At 44.6% G+C, this 17,884-nt stretch overlaps 2 protein-coding genes across 2 annotated transcripts in view; one reads left to right on the forward strand and one right to left on the reverse strand.

Moving 5' to 3' along the window:
• Positions 1-367: 367 nt before the first annotated feature.
• Positions 368-9,235, reverse strand: f13a1b (coagulation factor XIII, A1 polypeptide b). Its single transcript, XM_061066021.1, has 15 exons — positions 9,162-9,235; positions 6,369-6,586; positions 5,656-5,844; positions 5,012-5,260; positions 4,802-4,920; positions 4,622-4,729; positions 4,066-4,240; positions 3,794-3,932; positions 3,235-3,338; positions 3,058-3,146; positions 2,789-2,942; positions 2,069-2,344; positions 1,819-1,979; positions 1,604-1,740; positions 368-1,177 (listed from the first exon to the last, which is right to left on the reverse strand). The coding sequence occupies exons 2-15, from the start codon at positions 6,547-6,549 to the stop codon at positions 1,036-1,038; spliced, it is 2,223 nt and encodes a 740-aa protein (XP_060922004.1). The 5' UTR covers positions 6,550-6,586; positions 9,162-9,235; the 3' UTR covers positions 368-1,035.
• A 3,117-nt stretch (positions 9,236-12,352) lies between these two features.
• The window catches only part of si:dkey-185m8.2 (trichohyalin), a 6,399-nt gene continuing 867 nt past the window's right edge, over positions 12,353-17,884 (forward strand). The window contains exons 1-4 of the mRNA XM_061066663.1: positions 12,353-12,401; positions 12,626-13,432; positions 13,854-15,874; positions 15,989-17,884. The exon at positions 15,989-17,884 is cut by the window's right edge and continues 144 nt beyond it. Coding sequence (XP_060922646.1) covers positions 12,353-12,401; positions 12,626-13,432; positions 13,854-15,874; positions 15,989-17,884 — 4,773 coding nt within the window. The remainder of the gene's footprint in view (positions 12,402-12,625; positions 13,433-13,853; positions 15,875-15,988) is intronic.

Genomic DNA, 17,884 nt, shown 5'->3' on the forward strand with positions numbered 1-17,884 from the left:
CTGACGGTGAAGGAAACACAACAACTTGCATACCTGCGCAGTCATTGGGAATGTAAAGGAAAATCCACTGACCGGTGTATCACTGCTGTGACTTTGACAAACAGGGTGTGTGTTCTTATTCTGTAATGTTTTCTTCCAACTGCTACAGCGGATGGACACAGCAGATAGACACAGATGATGATTTCCTGTCTTTTTTTTAATTTTATGTTTCCTGAAACACCTCTATGTATAAGTTCTGGCTTTTTTAGACTTTGGGTCAGTTCCACTGTGAGCACCCACGCTTGTTGTGTAACCTCTGCAGAGCTTCCTAATAAAAATACTCAAAGGCAACTCCAGTCTGAGAATCTCATTATTTCAACTCTCAAGATGAATTTCCATCACAGCAACATGTCACAAAACCAGGCAGGTGTGGATGTTTTATTGTTTTTGACGGTTGCATTTGATCTGTTACACGTTTATATAAAGAGTTGTCAGAACACTAACTAAAACACAACAGTTTAAATGTATTTGTTGTTGCATAGCAGGGCTACATTTTCCATTGGAAAAGTTAAAGTTGCATTAATCAGTATTTTGTAAATGAAATTTGTACATTAACATCAGTTTAGTTTCTAATTTTCACAGACAAATATCCATCTGAGCTTTTCAGCCTTTTTTTAGCTCATTATTTTTAATGGAACATTTACTATCTGATAAATCCAGGTCGTTTCAAATTATTAAGACCATAAAGTATTTATGTTTAGATGTTTTGGGAGTAATTCTACTCCCCAGTGGAAATAAACCTGATTATTGGAACTTTAAATTTAAGAAATAATCCTCATATGAAAACATTTGAGCTATCAAATGGTCAAAAAGACAAAATTAACTATGATAGAACATTTTGTGTGGATCCACTAGTTTGTATCTCACAGGACAAAACTATTTCAATTACCCCATTGTGTTATAAATGCTACCTGTTGTCTACAGTCTATAATATAGGTTTATATTCTGGCTAAAGTGTAGGTGAGTTAAATGATGTGGGTGATTCTGTGGCGTCCCTCAGGGCTGGATGGTGATGGACGCCTGGCCGGAGACCTGCCTGAGAGCGGGACAGTCCAGGGTGACGATGACTCTGGTGGAGCCGCTTCTCTGGGGGGTGAAGTACTCGGTCCAGGTCAAAGAGGAGCCTCCTGGGATCAGACTGAAACCAGGGAACATTCCAGTGTTACCAATAAAGCATAAGCCCCAAAAAATCGAAACAAGGAGCCAAACATAGCTGTAAACAAGTCTGTACTACAACATGACTCATCACTTTACTGTTATTGCATACATTCATTTATGTGTCGCGAAGGAAAAGGACATTTTATGTGCTAAAAAATGCTGTTTAACTTTTGTTGTGTTTAAATATTAAATCAGGAATGCAAGTTATAGGAAATATCTGTGTTTGTTTTCTTTCCTATCTTTATTCATTATCCATCTTTCAGTTTGAGAGCAGGACTTGTTGATTTCACGTTCAGATTAAAAAACGCTTTCCAAAACCTCGCTCTCGCACTCAGCTTGCCCAGGCTCCTGCTGAGATCGGTTCCTCTTGCACTCAGATGTGTTGCGGCTCGGCCTGAGAGCTCACCTGTAATATTTGGACTTGGGCGCCATGACCCCGGGTCCTTCCATGCGAATGTAGACGTCGTCCAGGCTGAAGGTGAAGGGGTTTGTAAACTGGACCCTCGCCATCATCTCTTCACTGACTTTGCCTCCACCGGATACCTGAAGTACACAAACAATTGAACAAATTCAGGACGTGTACCCCCAAATAGATCTATGGAGAAACGTATTATTTCAGACCTCAACGGTGACTTTGGGGTTGTGCAGGGTGACCACTTTCATGGTGGTGACGATCTGGCCGGTCTCCTCGACCTTCCCAGTAAAGATGAAGTGAAGGTTGGCCTGTTCCACCAGATGCTTCATGTACTTCTTTGACTTGACGTCCACCAACTCCTTCACAGCTGCAGGAGGTGAAAACACAACGCTGATCTCTTTTTTCTTATTCTGTGCTCTTATTAAGATTCCCAGATTTCCGAGGCAGAGGACTCACTACTGTTGGGTTCAATGGTCACTGAGGGAGTCTTGAACAGGAACTCCGAGCTGGTGACTCCGGTGTAATACACCACGTTGCCGCTGATGTAGGCGTCCACGGTTCGCTGCTGGTCACTGCGGTTAACGAACTCCAGGCTCAGCTCAAAGTCGTCGCCCACGCTGATCTCCATGGTGGGCAGGACCAGGTCCACGTCGGCCTCGGGGGGCTCCGACTTCTCTCGTTTGCAGCCGTACTCCTCTGCTTTCTCCATCACGGTCCGCTCCTCTGCACTGCCTGTAGTGGATGATTGAAACAGATGTAGAGGGATGAATTGATTCTCTGATCATCATCTGGAAGTATTGGTACTTTCTCTTTACTTGAGAGGAAACTATTCTCATTCCCCCAGTAACAAAAGGATTTGGGCTTTAAGCAGTCAGAATACAAACTCATTCCTGATTTGTCGTCAAATGAAGCCAACCAGCATTGGCCCGAGTATTTTGCCTCTTTTCAAAGTGAAGCTCAGGGTGAATCGAACCAGAATGAAGCCAACTGGAGCTGATTCCCACACTAAAAACCTGGACTCAGATGCCAGCCTCTTGGGGGCATATCCTGCGTGTGGCTGCAGAGGGCGCTGTTGCTCAGTTCAAGCTACATCATGTTGCTTTGAGTGTGACTTAGTATATTCATGTCAGTGCCTGTTCTGAAGTTAGATAAAGAGGAAAGGAGGGGGTCACCGACCTTCAGGGAACTTGTACTGGTCGGTGATATCACGACTGGTCAAGTCTCCGAGAGCTTTGGTCAACACCATGCGGCCGACGTGAGTCCGGTTCACTTTGACCGGCTCCATGGTCCCGTCTTTCCTCCGGGAGTAAAACACCACGTCGCTGTTGACCTGTATGGAGAAAACACCATAAAACCTCAGGCTGCCCCCCCAGCAGAGGGAAACTACGGCTACAGTGTGAAATAACAACTTTCCTAGGCGCTGCAGGCGGGAGCACCACACTCACCTCGGCAAAGACAAAGGCAGCGTCGAAGGGGAAGCAAATCTGCCCGTGTTTGATGGCCTGGACTGAGGCAGGACCACATCTGTACATGCCTGAATGAATCATGGAGTGGCAGATTAAATACTGATCATCAGTGCACTGTATTTAAAGCTATTCCACATCATCATCATCATCACGTACCATCACTTGTCTCCTGTGGTGTCGCATCCACAACTTGCCAACCTCCAAAGCCCAGAGGGAGATCTGGCCTAGACATGTAGCACTCGTTCCAGCAGTGGTAGTTCCTGACAACCACCAACATTAGTTTACATATTATCAGGAAGTTATATGAATCATTATCTAAACTTGTCATCCTCATAGTTTCACTAGTTCTGTCTAATTTAGGTCATTAAAATCATAGTTTTCTCTACAGGAGCCTGAAGGTGTCCAGCAAATCTGATTGATTATGTTTCAATATGGTTCATCCTCTGAGAAGCATGAATGTGCCTGATTAATGTCATTGCCAAATGAAAAGGTCAGGGAGTCATTCAGAATTATCCTCTGGAGACAAGGAATAAGGTTTCATTAAAAAAATACCTGAACACAGACCAGAGTCTGAAATTGGGGTTTGGTGCTAAAATTGTAAAGACCACTAAATTAATAAAAGTGTTTCACAGATATATTTGACAATTGCAGCCTCACCATCACCGGGAGATCAAAAATGTGTTAAAAAGTTAAAATGTCAAGGACAACGTGGTACCAGATGGAGTCCCTGGTGCGGTTGCGGTCGATCTTGCCGTTCTCGTCCAGGATGATGTCGGTCGTCAGGTTCCCGTCGTTGTCGTGGGCCGAGTAGAAGTTTGTGACGACTCGGGACGGGATGCCCAGACAGCGCAGAACTGGGACAAGGCGGCAATCATTTAACGAAAAGCAAGATGGGAAATCAAGAGGTGGTTGACAATTGAACCAACTCATGAAGACGTCTCTGTCTTTAACGTGAGGTAATTTAACTCAGAGGAAGTGGAAACTCACAGGTGTTGAAGACGGCGGCGTAGACCCAGCACTGAGCGTAGCAGACGGGCATCTTGCTGTTGGCGTAGCTGAGCAGGATGTCGGTGCTGCCGGTCCAGGACGTGGGCGCCACGCCGTAGGAGTAGTCGCCGTTCCAGTTCCCCACCAGCACGCCATCGTCATCACGAGAGTTCAGCTGAGAACGACAAATCAAATACAATACAACACAGTGGAAAGAAGCTATTACAAGTTCCTGCAATTTAGCTTAACTTTTTCCCTTTTGACTGAATTATCAAGTCATAAATACAAATTGATTATTACATCATCAAACATCTCTTTATTTATAAGTATATATGGTGATATCAATGTCATAATATTGTCGAATAAAAACATCTACACAATCAAAATATCTTTTGTATTTATGGACTATTTCACCACATATGCCCAAGAACAGTGAATTGTATAGTACAGCATCTCTATCAGTGAGTGGGATAACTGATTGAATCACCCGATGTGTCTGCAGAGGGCGCTGTTGCTCAGTTAAAGTTACAAACAATGACCATGAATGTTCCCTCACCATAGCAGAGGCCTTCCTGGTCACCTTGACGGGGTCTCCCCTGTTGGTGATGGGCATCTCACACCTGTCCATGATGTACAGGCAGGCGTCCAGGACTCCATGGTTAAACTAAAGGAAAAGATCAGAACATTTAGTGGGTAAAAAAAAAGTCTTAAAGTCGTTGGTGAGTTTGTGTCCAACCTGTCCATAGTTCCAGTTTCTCTCCGAGACATCGTCGTAGGCGCCGTGGTAGATGATCCCCATCTCAGTCATCACACACTCCTCCCTCTCTCTCTCGTCCTCCAGGAACACAGCGTCATCTGAGAGAAGGGCGTGAGGATGTTTGTGAACATCAGGGTGAGACACAAGCAACGGGAAACAAAGTGTTGATGAGGTGAGGCCCGAACCGACCTGCCACCCAGGGGTTGAAGAGGATGTAGAGGTCTCGCTCGTCCTCCCGAGTCGTCCTGCGGATGCCGAAGGGCGTTGCCACGGCGACGTACATGTGGTACTTCCCCACAATGCAGCTGGCCGTAGGAGTGACGCCCATGGTGACCGTGTTGCCTGACTTGTCTGTGACCCGGCCTTTCCAGGAGCTCTGACGATCCTTGGTGGGGAAGACGGGGATGTAGGTGCCCTTGCTGTACTGAGGGCTGGAGCCTAGGGGTCAGAGCAAGGTACTGCATGAAGGTCAACGTGAAAAAGATTTGATCAAAACATACTGCACAACACACTGTATTTCAAGTACATAACAAGTTGCTGCACAAAAAATATTTAGGGAAATACAGGATGAAAATTAAATAAAATTAAACAAGGTGCTGAAAAGTGTTTTATTGTGGCAATTCTTAAGATAACGACTCTACTCAATAATAAACTGTACACCAGTTAAAAGTTGTTTAATAACTATGGAATGAAACTAAACTAAACTTTTGGAAACTTTGGTTAAAAAATATTCTTTAAATTCATATTAAAACTTCCATGAGGTTAAAAGTTGAATTTATGTGCTATTAAGAAATAATTTGACTGGTGATTAAGAAGGAGAGCACTTCACTCACCGATGACAAACTCCACAGCGAACTTGTCCTTCTCGGCGTCGTAGGGACGGTTGAAGGTGACCTTGACCTGGAACTCTTGTCCCCGGCGGACGATGAGATGGTTGGTGTTGAAATACATGGTGTGGTGTGGTATTGTGTTGCCGTCATCTGGCCTCTTCATCATGTCCACCCCGGTGATGTCGAGAAACTCTGCACACACAGAGGCGAGGAGTGAGGGAGGCTTCAAATCATTTGTCCACTCAAAAAATATATGCCGAAAAGTTTCTGAAAAATGGAAACTTGTTCACTCCCAAAAAAACCTGATCAGTTATTCATTTGTTATTTTCTTCCAATTAGATTTTCTTCTATAATCTAATTTGCCACATGTGCAAATGACATTGCATCATAATAAATTCCTGTAACATCTGGTTATCTCCCGGTCGCTCTTTCACAATAAAACAGGCGTCGGCGTGGCGACGAGCTGCAGGAAGTCAGTGGAGTTTATCCTGTTTGGACGTCAATCACGTGTCAGTCATGTGCAAAAGTTACTGTAAACTGTGTCACTGCCGGGAAAAGGACTTTATCTCCTCCAGCCAGGAGGCAGTGTGACATCTGTTCATCTCTATTTTAAACTGCAAGTAGGAAATTTCATCCATTAACACACAGTCTTTTTCCTGAGGGTAAATATACAACAAAGAAAAATGTTATAAGATGAATAAGCACTGTTCCCTCACCGGTCAGAGGTGGAAGTCCTCTCGGGGTTCCGAAGAACTCAAACTCAGGGATGTCTGTGGAGTCGGAGTTGGCGCTGGCCATGGGAACCGAGGTGCGGCCGCGGCTCGTCACCTTGGGACGGGGTCCAGAGGGTGGGGGGGGGGCCTGGGACGGAGCTGCGGTGGCACCTTGATCAGACATGGTGGCGATAGCTCAGGGCAGATGATCCCTCTCAGGACTGGAAGAGGAGAAAGGACAACGTTTCCTTATTGTTTCTCACATATTTACCAGAAAAACTTAGATTTCGTAGGGTTACACACACCCCTCGTCTGATGTCATGTCTGAAATGTGCTTGTACACTAGTTTGCGTCTTTGTAGTTTGTGTATGCGGTTTCTAAAGAATTCCAATCAGGCTCCACTCCTCTCCTCAGGAGGTGTTTTCATGCTCATCTGCTTTACATCTGTGGAACAAGTGGAAACAAGTGGAAACATGTGTGTGTGTGTGTGTGTGTGTGTGTGTGTGTGTGTGTGTGTGTGTGTGTGTGTGTGTGTGTGTGTGACTGAGTCCTCAGCACTTTTATTCATGAAAGAAACGTTTTCAAAATGGGAAAGCCATAAAGTAAAGGGAATAAAAATGTAACAGTCTTTGAATGATGACATTTCCAATACGCTTTGAGAAGTACAAAGAGCAGTTTCAAAGACGTTTATGTTTTCCATGTGTATTAACATGTGTGTTTCCATGTGTGTTTGTGGGTTGGGCTGCACATGGGTTTCAGAGTCTCTGCTCCTCATGTCAGACGCTGCTAAAGAAAGTGTTCGTGGTTTATTTTCACTTCACAAATATTGTCTTGTGACTTTGTGGTCGCGGACAGAGGAAGATTCAGTTTCAACACAGACCATTAATCACGTCTATTAAAAGACAAAGCTCAGCCTCACAGGGTTTACGTTAGTGGGATGTCATCTTATTATGAAGTTACATCTTCCTGTTTATTACATTTTACGTGTAAAGTAAAGTAACACAAAATACACTGTAAAATATCACATAGTAGGAGTACTGATGGTAGTAATAACTTGAGCTGTACTACTGTTACCCACAGTACCAGTGGTAGTACAAGCTGTACTGTGGTTGTTGAACTTGCATTGTACTCGTGTCACAGAAATGTTAGATGTAACTAAAATACAGTGTTTACGTACACAGGACTGCTGTATTTTTTTTTTAGTATTTATATTTCTAGCTTTTAGTAGTTTTTTATATAACAAATGTACATATAAAAGTATAACAATGTCAACGAATATGAGACATTGTTATTGATCAAACCCAGCAACATAAAAGTGTGACATTTTCTGAACGGGCTACAACAAAGTAGTGTTGCATCAGTTAAAATAATACACTATGGAAACTTTTGCATTTATTTAAACTAACAAAGTCTGTCTCTTTTCGTCGCTGTGCTGAGCCGCAGAGAAAACACGCGTCAGCACATCTCAGCTGGTGTTGAAGGTGAAAACAGAGCGTTCACTGTGTGGAGTGACTCATTCAGCCAAACTTCCCTCCTGGTCCAGCACACGTCCACATTATGTAACTCAGAGTGTTTCCACTCCTCGGGCAGGTGTTTGTAGCATCTCATGAAAACAGATGTTTGTGTGTTTAAATGTTAAATCAGCCTGACCACATTCTTACATCATCATAACGACGGACCCCGTGTGGGCTGAAGGGGGTTGAAGTCGTTTTTAGCTCAATGAGTCACAGTGAGAACACTGAGGGTCTTTGTTTGTGTTGATTTTGATGTGTTCACACCGAGAGCTGAGTCCGACTTAACAGTTTGTTTTATAACCACAGGGGCCAGGTAGTTTTTATTCATTCACGTTTATTGTTTTTCACCTTTTTAGACTCTGTTAATGATTTTGGTGGAAATAAATCTTTTCTCTCATAAGACTCCCAACAATATTCGGCTATTTGCAACTGGATTAACATGGCTATAACCAATTGTTCTTTTTATTAATTGCTTTTCTCTTCTATTCCATTAAATGCCCTCAAACATAAATGTAATATTTACAAAGTTCTTGTTTGATCCAATAGTTCAAAATCTATCTATAGTCAGTTTGCTATAAAACGTTCAAAGTCAAAGAAGGTCTGTCAAATTTCTTATTTGAGAAGCAGGAACCTTCTGCATTTTAACTTAGAAAACCACTAATGGTTGTTTGATTGATAATCAAACATGTTGAAATTGTTGCTTTGTGATTTTCTGTCTGTAATTGTCTCATCTCAATATATTCAAATAACTAAGAAGTACAAGTACAGATAAATAAGGAGTGAAAATTCGATCCCATTGAACACAACAGAGCATAAATAATCTACAATGTAGATTATTGTTACAGTTCCATGTTGTAGCTGTGAACCCAGAGCTTTTTGTCATATTATAAGCTAACGAGTACAAAGTTTCTAAGGACATTTTTAAGAGTACTATATGTTCAAGTACAACCAAATTCTCATTCTAATATAAGTACTTTTCTATTTGTTAGACACTTCTGTGAAATATGCAAAGATGTGTTTTCTGACAGGACTCTGACAAATGCTGACACAGAAGAAACAGGTTTAGCAGCAGAACGGAGATTTTCAGTGCTGCAACAAATAAATCTGTTGGTTTCAAGCGTTGCACAAGAGCTGCAAAACATTTTTTTTAAATGACTCAGATGTATCAGCTAATTAATATGCATTGTCACATCTGGAAGATATAAAGAAGATGAAGTTACTGAACTTGTGAGGAATTTTGCTGCAATTAAAGCCGTTGCATTAGAAAAGAAGTTTGACTTACGTGAGAAATGTTTGGATTCGTCTCAGAGGAATCTGGAGAGAGGAGCTGCTGCTGGTTGGAGTCAGTCTGCTGCTGCTTCTCCGCCCGGGACGCCTCTGCTTCTGCTTATATACCCTGCAGAGTGTGTGTGTGTGTGAGTGTGTGTGTGTGTGTGTGTTTAAGACCTCTGCAGGGAAAAAGTGTTGTTGTGGTCGGTCCAACTTGGGAGCAGGATGTGGAATCTACCATCTCGGCACAAACCACAGCTCGATGAGGCTCGGACAGGAAGTCATGGACCACAGCTGTCACATGGGACACACACGGACACACACACGAACACACACACACTTAATGACTAAATGATTGCTCTCAACTTATGCAATATCGATTTTTCCGATTTTTTTCGATTTTTTTTTAATTCACAACCACTGGATGAATTGCAATTAATGTTCACAGATGTTCATGTTCTCCTCGGGATGAATCCTGGTGAACCCTGGGTTGTTAAACGAGTCCATCACAGGGTTAACAACCAGGTTTACATCGTTGGCAAAGCGATTGCCAAGTTGAGAGCCCCCCCCCCAAGAATGGCTCCAAACCCCCTTAAATTCTCTGGTTGGCAACAACAGCATCGACTAAAACCAGATGTCGTTACGTGCAAATATAGCTTTCTGCTATAGGTTTAGTTGAAGATGAAAGTGTCCCGACTCCCCCCTGCTTTTCGACTTTTCAAGTTAAAATCCTCATTATTTTAAATGGAGTCTGACATAGATTTTGGTTTTGTAACACGTGTAATGTGCTAATTCAGTTTTGCTGATTCTTCATATTTATCTTGCACCCAGTTCTGCGGCTGCATCGTTTGTTCACAGCCGGAGCTCCGACTGATTCTATTTCTAGATGTTTGTTTCTTCTTTAGTTCTGCTCATTTTAGTGTTTGAATTCCGTCTCTTTGGTCACAGGTGTGTTCTGCGTCCGACGGTGATGTGGTTTGTCGGGACTCGTGTGGTTTGTTAGAAGTGTTGCTTTCGGTTTATGATATCGTCAGGACCCACCCAGTGTGTGTGTCGGCCTCCGGTCACTGAACCAAGCTGTCCTCTCTTCTTCTCCTCTGGGTTTATTTATGGTTTGGGGTTTAATTGTAGATCAAAAGCCAATCATGCAACAAATTAAACTTTCACTCCAGAACTCAAATGAATTGATTTGAGGAAAGATCATTATTTGAGTTGTAGTGACTCAATACTTCTTTTGACTTTTACTGTAAGTAGTTTAATTCACACAACATAGAGCAGATACATAGCATAAGTATGTGTGGTATTTGGTATAGAAACCAGTAATACCTTAAAAAAAACCACACCCAAAAATATATAGGTTGTATATTAGTATCAAAGAGTAAATGTGTTATTAGTATAAAATGTATATATTAGTTTCATTGGTGGATGATATGAAGCAGACATTTCCACAGAATAAAACAAAAATAAACGAATTAAGAGAAAGATCACAGTTTGAGTTAAAACATCTTTCACTTTGAGTGTTAGTTGTACTTTTACCACAACCGCTGACACGCCTCTTACTTTCTGAAACCACTTTCTACAGTCACTCTAGCTTGTTCACTTCTTTTCCATATTGGCACTGACACTGTGTTGAAGCATATTAAAGAGCAACCACACCGGGCAGAAGATTTCCTTCAATTCATTTCTTGCCAACAAGATTTTCCATCACATAAATACAGTTTAATTCCCCTTTAAAGGCCGAGAGGATGTGCACTCCACGAGCACTTATCGTCCTGATGGAGCAGTTCACATCAGGAGCAACGATGCATATGTGCATGTTGTATAAAGTGTATGGATTCAGAGCAGTAGTCGTTCAGATGTCACCCAGCCTCATGTTTGGAGGGAGGAGCTGCTGCAGGAGCCCAAAGTAAAAAAAGTGCCTCATATGACATTTACAAAAAGCAGCACATCGTGGTAAAACTCACCAAACACTTAACAGACCTCAATAACGGCACCAAATCAATTCGGCTGATTCACTCCTTTTCCATAAACAGGGTTTGTTTTTAATCCACCCTGAAGGAAAGGGTGAATCATGAAGGAAGTGATGTAATGTGTGTTCATGGTCCCGGGCTGGACGTGAGGACGTGTTGTACCGTGTGACGCAGCCAGGGATGCCGCTCGGCCAAGGAGCGGCGACAGCAGGCGGCTCCGACCACATGCTGACGGGTTCTGGCTCCTCACACAATGAGACCACTGTTGGAAAAGAGATGCACATGCTCATCAATCACCGGCTGCTCCGTGTTGGTGTCGATTTGGCGTTTACCCATCAACACGTACACCAAGAAAATACCACAAAAACAAAACTGTACCAACAACAATTACAGACGTCAACTTTTCACAGAACTGACGTAAAGTGAAAATCTGTACAAAGGGGAGGATCCAGGAACATTTGAATCCCTTTCTGTAACATTGTGAAATGGGACGTTTCTTTAATTAATTTTGCCGATTAAAAAAAACAGACATATTTAGGTGACTGATATTTATGAGTTGGCTGATTTCACCATTTGAGTTTTGAGGTGAAACACTAAATAACTTACAGTTCAACGTCTGGAACCTTATTTGAAGTCACTCGATTCAGTTTGTTTGAAGAGTTTTCCACTTTGTTAAGAGCTGTATTTTAGATGTACACTCTGTCTGCTGTTTCTTCACATTGTGCTTCAAACCACAAGTTTGAATTAGCTTGCATCACTTGGCCTGTGGGGAAAGGAAACAGAAGTGCCACACGTTCACCACAGGACAGTGTAGTGAGCTCTGCAGCGCTCATCATGAAGCCTGCACACGTCCCAGAATGCAATCACTTGTTCTATATGTGAAGCATATGTGAAGAAATACCTGCAACCGTGTGCATGTAGACACCAGTGTGTTGTCAGCGTGTGTTTTTGCAAACATGTTACAACTGTGTCACAAAAGCTCGCCGTGCCACCTCTATACTTCCTGTCATCTAACAGACGTTGGGAAACCACAGCTGGGTCACATGACTCGGCGAGTCTTCCACTTTCCGTCTCCGGTTTGCGCAGCACGAATCTTCGCTTTGGATGAAAGTAGCACCGGGGTGTTTCTCTTCTCTGTTGCAATGACGTTGGAGAAGTTCTTTCTGTGAAAAGACACACAGGAACCAAAAAGAGGAAGAGGAAGAGCAAGAGGAAGTGCTGGGACGGCGAGGTGATGGATACCACAGATGAGAACTGCAGTCTAATCGCTGTGCCGAACGGTGGTGAGTCTTTTTGTTGAGCTCTTCTTTATGTGCTTAGTTCTGACATCAATTTGTTACGAAAGCTACAGCACATAACACAAGGATCTAATCATATGTTGAGGTATGTTGTTGAGGTAGGAAATTTACAAGTATGTGCTTATTGAGGTAAAACAATTAAGAAAAATAAGTATGAACTCAGGTTCAATGAATGATTTTGTTCCTTTTGTGTCTTCTGTGTCATTCAGCTTATCCGGTGCTCTGCACTGAGGAAGTCCTTCTCCCCTTCTTCTCCGATGAGAGTCTGCCGGCTGCCATGGCCTCACACCTGCCTCCAGCTCTCCCAGAACTCAGACTGGTTCTACTGGGCAGGAAAGGAGCCGGGAAGAGCGCGGCGGGCAACACCGTCCTGGGAGGAGTGGGAGGCTTCGAGAGCGGGAGGCCCACGGAGGAGTGTGTGATAGGGGGAGCAGATGTGGCGGGCAGGAGAGTCACGGTGGTGGACACCCCTGGGTGGGAGTGGTACTACCCTCTCAACAGGACCCCCAACTGGGTGAGGAGGGAGACCCTGCGGAGCGTGACACTGTGTCCTCCTGGACCCCACGCTGTGCTCCTGGTGGTTCGCTCCTGTGCCTCAGTGACGGACGCCTACATCCAGGAGATGGAGGAGCACCTGGAGCCTCTGGGAAGTGAAGTCTGGGAGCACACCATGCTGCTGTTCACCAGGGGAGACGAGCTGGGCCGGACCACCATGGAGCAACGGATCGTGACGAGCGGACCGGCGCTTCAGAGGCTCCTCCAGAAGTGTGGGAACAGATATCATGTCGTGAACAATCTGAGGAGAGGTGACGGGACGCAGCAGGTTCAAGAGCTGATGAGGAAGCTGGAGCAGATGGTGGAGGAGAAGAAAGACGGGAACAGTCATCTGGAGATGGATAGTTCGGTTCTGTTGGGTTTGGAAGCAGACGGCCAGAGGAGAGCCAGAGAGAGGAGGAAGAAGCAGAGGCAGATGGAGGCACAGATGCAGAGAGGAACCATCAAAGCTGCTCTGATGAGTGAGTTCTTCAGTCTGATTCATTCATAAAACAGCTTTTTATTTCATAATTAAGCTCAGACAGTGTTCGGTGCCATAGGGTTTGAAACAGATTGTCAAAAACATGCTGAGTATATGCAAAAATGTAATCAACATTTTTACAGTAATCAAATGGATGATTTGAAACAACACTTTTTTAAAGCCTCATTTCATTTCCTGTATGGTTGAATTTCATTTGTTTCATCAAACATGTGCAACCATTTTAAGTAAGACCATCTAGATATATTCTATCAGGATGTGGTGGAGCCCAAAATAGGGATAAAAGGAGGAGGACCATTGCACATGAGCAGAAACAATTTTGTGAACTGATGTATAGTCGATGTTTATAGGCCGGGAATAGATTCAATAGAAGTAATTAGTTTCCTTCCCTTTGCTCCTGGCAGGTGATGGTCCTCAGGGTTCCGAGCTGGACGCTCACCACTCGTTCTCCAAAGCTCCCAGACGTTTACACGAGGTCCGGCTGCTTCTCCTCGGGGAGCGTGAAACCGGAAAGAGCTCCGCTGGGAATACTATCCTCGGCCAAGCAGGCTTCTTCCAAGCAGGGGGGGTAACAGAGGAGTGCGTCCGTCGACAGGCCGAGGTGGCCAAGCGGCTGGTGACGGTGGTGGACACACCGGGCTGGGAGGCCGGGGTGGCCGGGGCGACGCCGGAGAGGATGAGGAGGGAAATCATCAGTGGCGTGGCGTTGTGTCCGCCGGGGCCTCACGCGCTCCTGCTGACGCTGAGGGTGGACACGCTGGTGAGTGGAGGACATGTGAGGGAACACCTGGAGCTGCTGGGCGAGGGCGTGTGGAGACACACAATCCTGCTGTTCACCCACGGGGATCAGCTCCGGGAGGGGCTGGATTTTGAGCAGCACATCCAGGGCGGGGGCCGGGACCTGCAGTGGCTGATGGAGAAATGCAGCGGCAGGTACCATGTGGTCAGCAGTGCAGACGGAGGTGGAGGAGGAGGTGGAGGCTCCACTACGGTGACAGAGCTCCTGGAGAAAGTGGAAAAGATGGCGACAATGAACAGGTGCGAGGCTTTCTCAAGTCTGGTTCAGGACGTCAGAGACCTGAGCCGACAGAGGAACGAAAAGGTCAACCAGCGCCTGAAGGAGATGGGAGACAAGATGCTTCGTCAGGAGGGGGAGCTGAAGAACGTGAGGGAGAGGGAGATGAAGAGCATCAGGTGGTTGTTTGATTGGAAGAGGAAGGGGAAATCGCCCGGGAAGGCCAACGTTCAACGGGAAGAGGAGGAGGAGGAGGAAGAAGACAGGAGGATGGATGAAAGGAAGCAGGACTTCGGAGAGCTGGAGGAGAGGATGCGCTGGCTGACGGAGGATAAAGAGAGAGAAGTACAGGATCTGAGCGTAGAAAACGAGAGAATCCGCGTCGCGCTGAACCAAAGTGGACGAGAGAGAGAGGAGGCGACGCTGAACCTGGAGCTGAGAGAGATAGAGGTCGAGGAGCTGACAGAGAGAATCGACGAGCAGCAAGCAAAGTTACTTGACCTTGAACGTGCCGGCGTGGATAGTGAACAAGAGAGGAAGAGGAGGGAGGACGCCATTAGAGCGAAGGAGAAGGAGTGGAGAAAGAAACTGGAGGAAGCTGTGGAGCGGCACAAGAGAGAAGAAGCAGAGTGGAAGGAACAACTAGAATCTTTCAAAGCAGAAATGGACGAGACAAAACGACACTGTGACAATGTTCTCGAGAGAAAAGAGAGGGAGGTGACAAAGCTGGAAGAGAAACTAAAAAGAGAGATGGAAGTAAAACTGTCTGAAAGAGATAAAGACGAGGAGGAACTGAAGAAGAGAGCTGCAGAGGAAAAACGATTCGCCCTCGATACAGCAACACTGCAGCATCAGCAGATGACGAAGAAAATCAGTGAAATAGAAGCTAAACACCAAGAACAAATTCAACAGAGTGTGAAAGAAAAGGCAGATGAGATGGAAAAGGTCAGACAACAGCATGAAAAAGAAATAAGAGACAGGAATGAAGAAACCCGCAGAGAAATCGAAAATCTGAAAAAGCATTTTGCCAAAGAAAATGAGGAACATGTGAAAGCAAACAAGCAGGAGATAGAAGAGCTGGAACAGAAGTATCACAATCAAATAAGAGAAACACTGCGAGAAAATGAAAAAGAGAGAGAAACGATTAATTCAAATCACATGAAAGACGTGACGCAAAAGATTCAAGAGAAAGACAGAGAAATGGAAGATTTAAAACAGCAGCATCAGGAAGAAATTAAGGACATGGAAAAACTAATGGAGGCGACGAGGACAGAACAACAGAGAGAGATAAATAGAAAAGTGAAAGAAAAAGAGGAGGATGTAGAAAGAGTGCAACAGCAGTGCGAGGAAAAAATAAGAGACATGGATGAAGAAAGAAAAAGAGCAAATGAAGAGCAGAGAGAAAAGTTTGCAAAAGAAAGTGAGAAACAAATGCAAGAGAGAGAGAGACAGATCAGAGAGTTACAACTTAAGTGTTCTGCCCAAATAGAAGAGAGGGAAATACTGAATCAAGAAAATGAAAAGTGCCTTTTGGAAAAATTGCAAGAGAGAGACGAGTTAAAACGACAACACTTGAGCCAAGTCGAAGAAAGAGTGCGAGAGAGTGAAAAGGAAAAAGAGAGATTTGAGAAAGAGAAGGAGAAAAGGGTGGAAGAAAAAGAAAAGGAGATTGAAGAGATGAAACTGAATGTAGGAGAACTTAAAACTAAGCTACAACAAGAGAAAGAGAAAGAAATGGATTATTTAAATTACAGGAAAGAGACAGAACAAAGAATGAGAGAAAAAGAGAAAGAAAGTGAGCTGATGAAGCTGAATGTTAATGAAATGAAGGAGAAACTGCAACAAAGGGAAGAGAAAGAAACGAGTTACAAGAAAGAACTGGAGGAAAGACTGGAAGAAAAAGACAGAGAAATAGAAGGGCTGAGAGAACATTCAAAATTAACAGAAGAAAAGAGAGAGAGGGATCGGTTGAAGCAAAAGAGGCAGATGATGCAAAAACTGGAAGAAAATGAACGAGTGATGGAGAAATTGAACGAGCACATAAAGGACATTGAAGAAATCGTCCAAAGAAAAGAGGAAGAGGCAGAGCAGCGACTGCAGGACCGAGGGAGACGGACGGAGGAGATGAAACTACAGCTTCTAAACGAAATGGAGAGAAAGTTAAAAGAGAAGGAGACAGAGATTGAAAGCTTGAGACAGGAAGCAGACTCCAGGGAGACGAGATGGAGGGAGGAGCAGGAGACGAGGGACAACGAGATGAAGAAGCTGACGGAGATCCTGGAGAAGAAGACAGAGGAAATAACAGAAACACAGAGTCTTCTTGCTCAGAGACACAGGGAGGTGGAGGAGGTGATGGAGAAGCTGCAGGAGAAAGAGAAGGAGCTCGTCCAGCTGAAGCTCACGATCGAGCAAACAAAGTCAGAGCTGAAGAATCTCACAGGCAAGATGGAGGAGGAGATGATGAGCTTGATTCAGGAATACGAAAAGGAGATCGCAAGAAGAGACGAGAGCGTGGAATCGATATCCAGGGACAAGGAGGAAGAAAGCCAGCTAAACGAGGAGCTGCGGGAGCAAAGCGAGAAGATGAGAAAGGAGGCGGACAATTTCAAATTCAAGTATGAGGAGCTGAGGAGGGAGAAGGAAGAAGAGGTGAGGAAACACCAGAGGGGATACGAGGAAATCCAAAGCATTCTTAAAGAGAGAGATCTGGAGGTCAGGGTGTTAACAGACGCAAGTGAGAAGCTGCAGACGGAGATGGAGCTGAGAGAGCATTCTGAGAGACAGATGATGGAGAGAGAAAGTGAGTGGAGAATGAAGGAAGAGGAGATGGAAGAGAAATTGTTGAAAAGGGAAAGGGAGGTCGAGGAAAGGGAAGAGGACACGAGGAGAAATGAGGAAGAGTTGAGCAAGAAACGACTCATACTGGGTGCGAAAGAGGAAGAGCTTCGAAAACTGGAAGTGAATCTCGAGAAGCACCGAGAAGAGCGTGATCACTACGAGCGAGGAGTGAAACTGAGAACTCAGACTATCGAGAGAAAGGAGCGGGAGATAGAAGGTTTGCTCCGAGCTCTGGAAGTCAAACAGCAAGAGCTGAGCAGCCACGGCCAGGATCTCCAGAAGAACGTGAAGCGTCTCAAAGACCAAGGGAAGGAGCTGAAAGAGAGAGAGCGCTACTTAAACAAGGAGGAGCGGGAGTTGATCAGCTGGAAGTCCGAGCTGCAGACGCAAAACCAGCAGGTGGACTCTACAGCTCAGCAGCTGTCCGAAATGGGCCGAGATTTGGCTTTGCTGAAAGAGGAGCTGCACAGAAAAGAGACGAATCTAAAGGCGACGCTTAAAAAATGGAGCAAGTGGGAAGTGGAGCTTGAAGCGCGAGAGGCGGAGTTGAACGAGAGAAACCTCGAAGGAGGTCAAGGTCCG

This window comes from Limanda limanda, chromosome 22 (genome assembly GCF_963576545.1).
Source record: "Limanda limanda chromosome 22, fLimLim1.1, whole genome shotgun sequence".
Lineage (NCBI taxonomy): Eukaryota > Metazoa > Chordata > Actinopteri > Pleuronectiformes > Pleuronectidae > Limanda > Limanda limanda.

Excerpts from the sequence above, each read along its gene's own strand:
- f13a1b (XM_061066021.1), bottom strand. The coding sequence starts at position 6,549 with ATGTCTGATCAAGGTGCCACCGCAGCTCCGTCCCAGGCCCCCCCCCCA. Across the intron at positions 4,241-4,621 it reads CCAGGAAGGCCTCTGCTATG|CTGAACTCTCGTGATGACGA; the intron begins GTGAGGGAACAT and ends TGTCGTTCTCAG. Across the intron at positions 3,933-4,065 it reads CGCCGCCGTCTTCAACACCT|TTCTGCGCTGTCTGGGCATC; the intron begins GTGAGTTTCCAC and ends GCCTTGTCCCAG.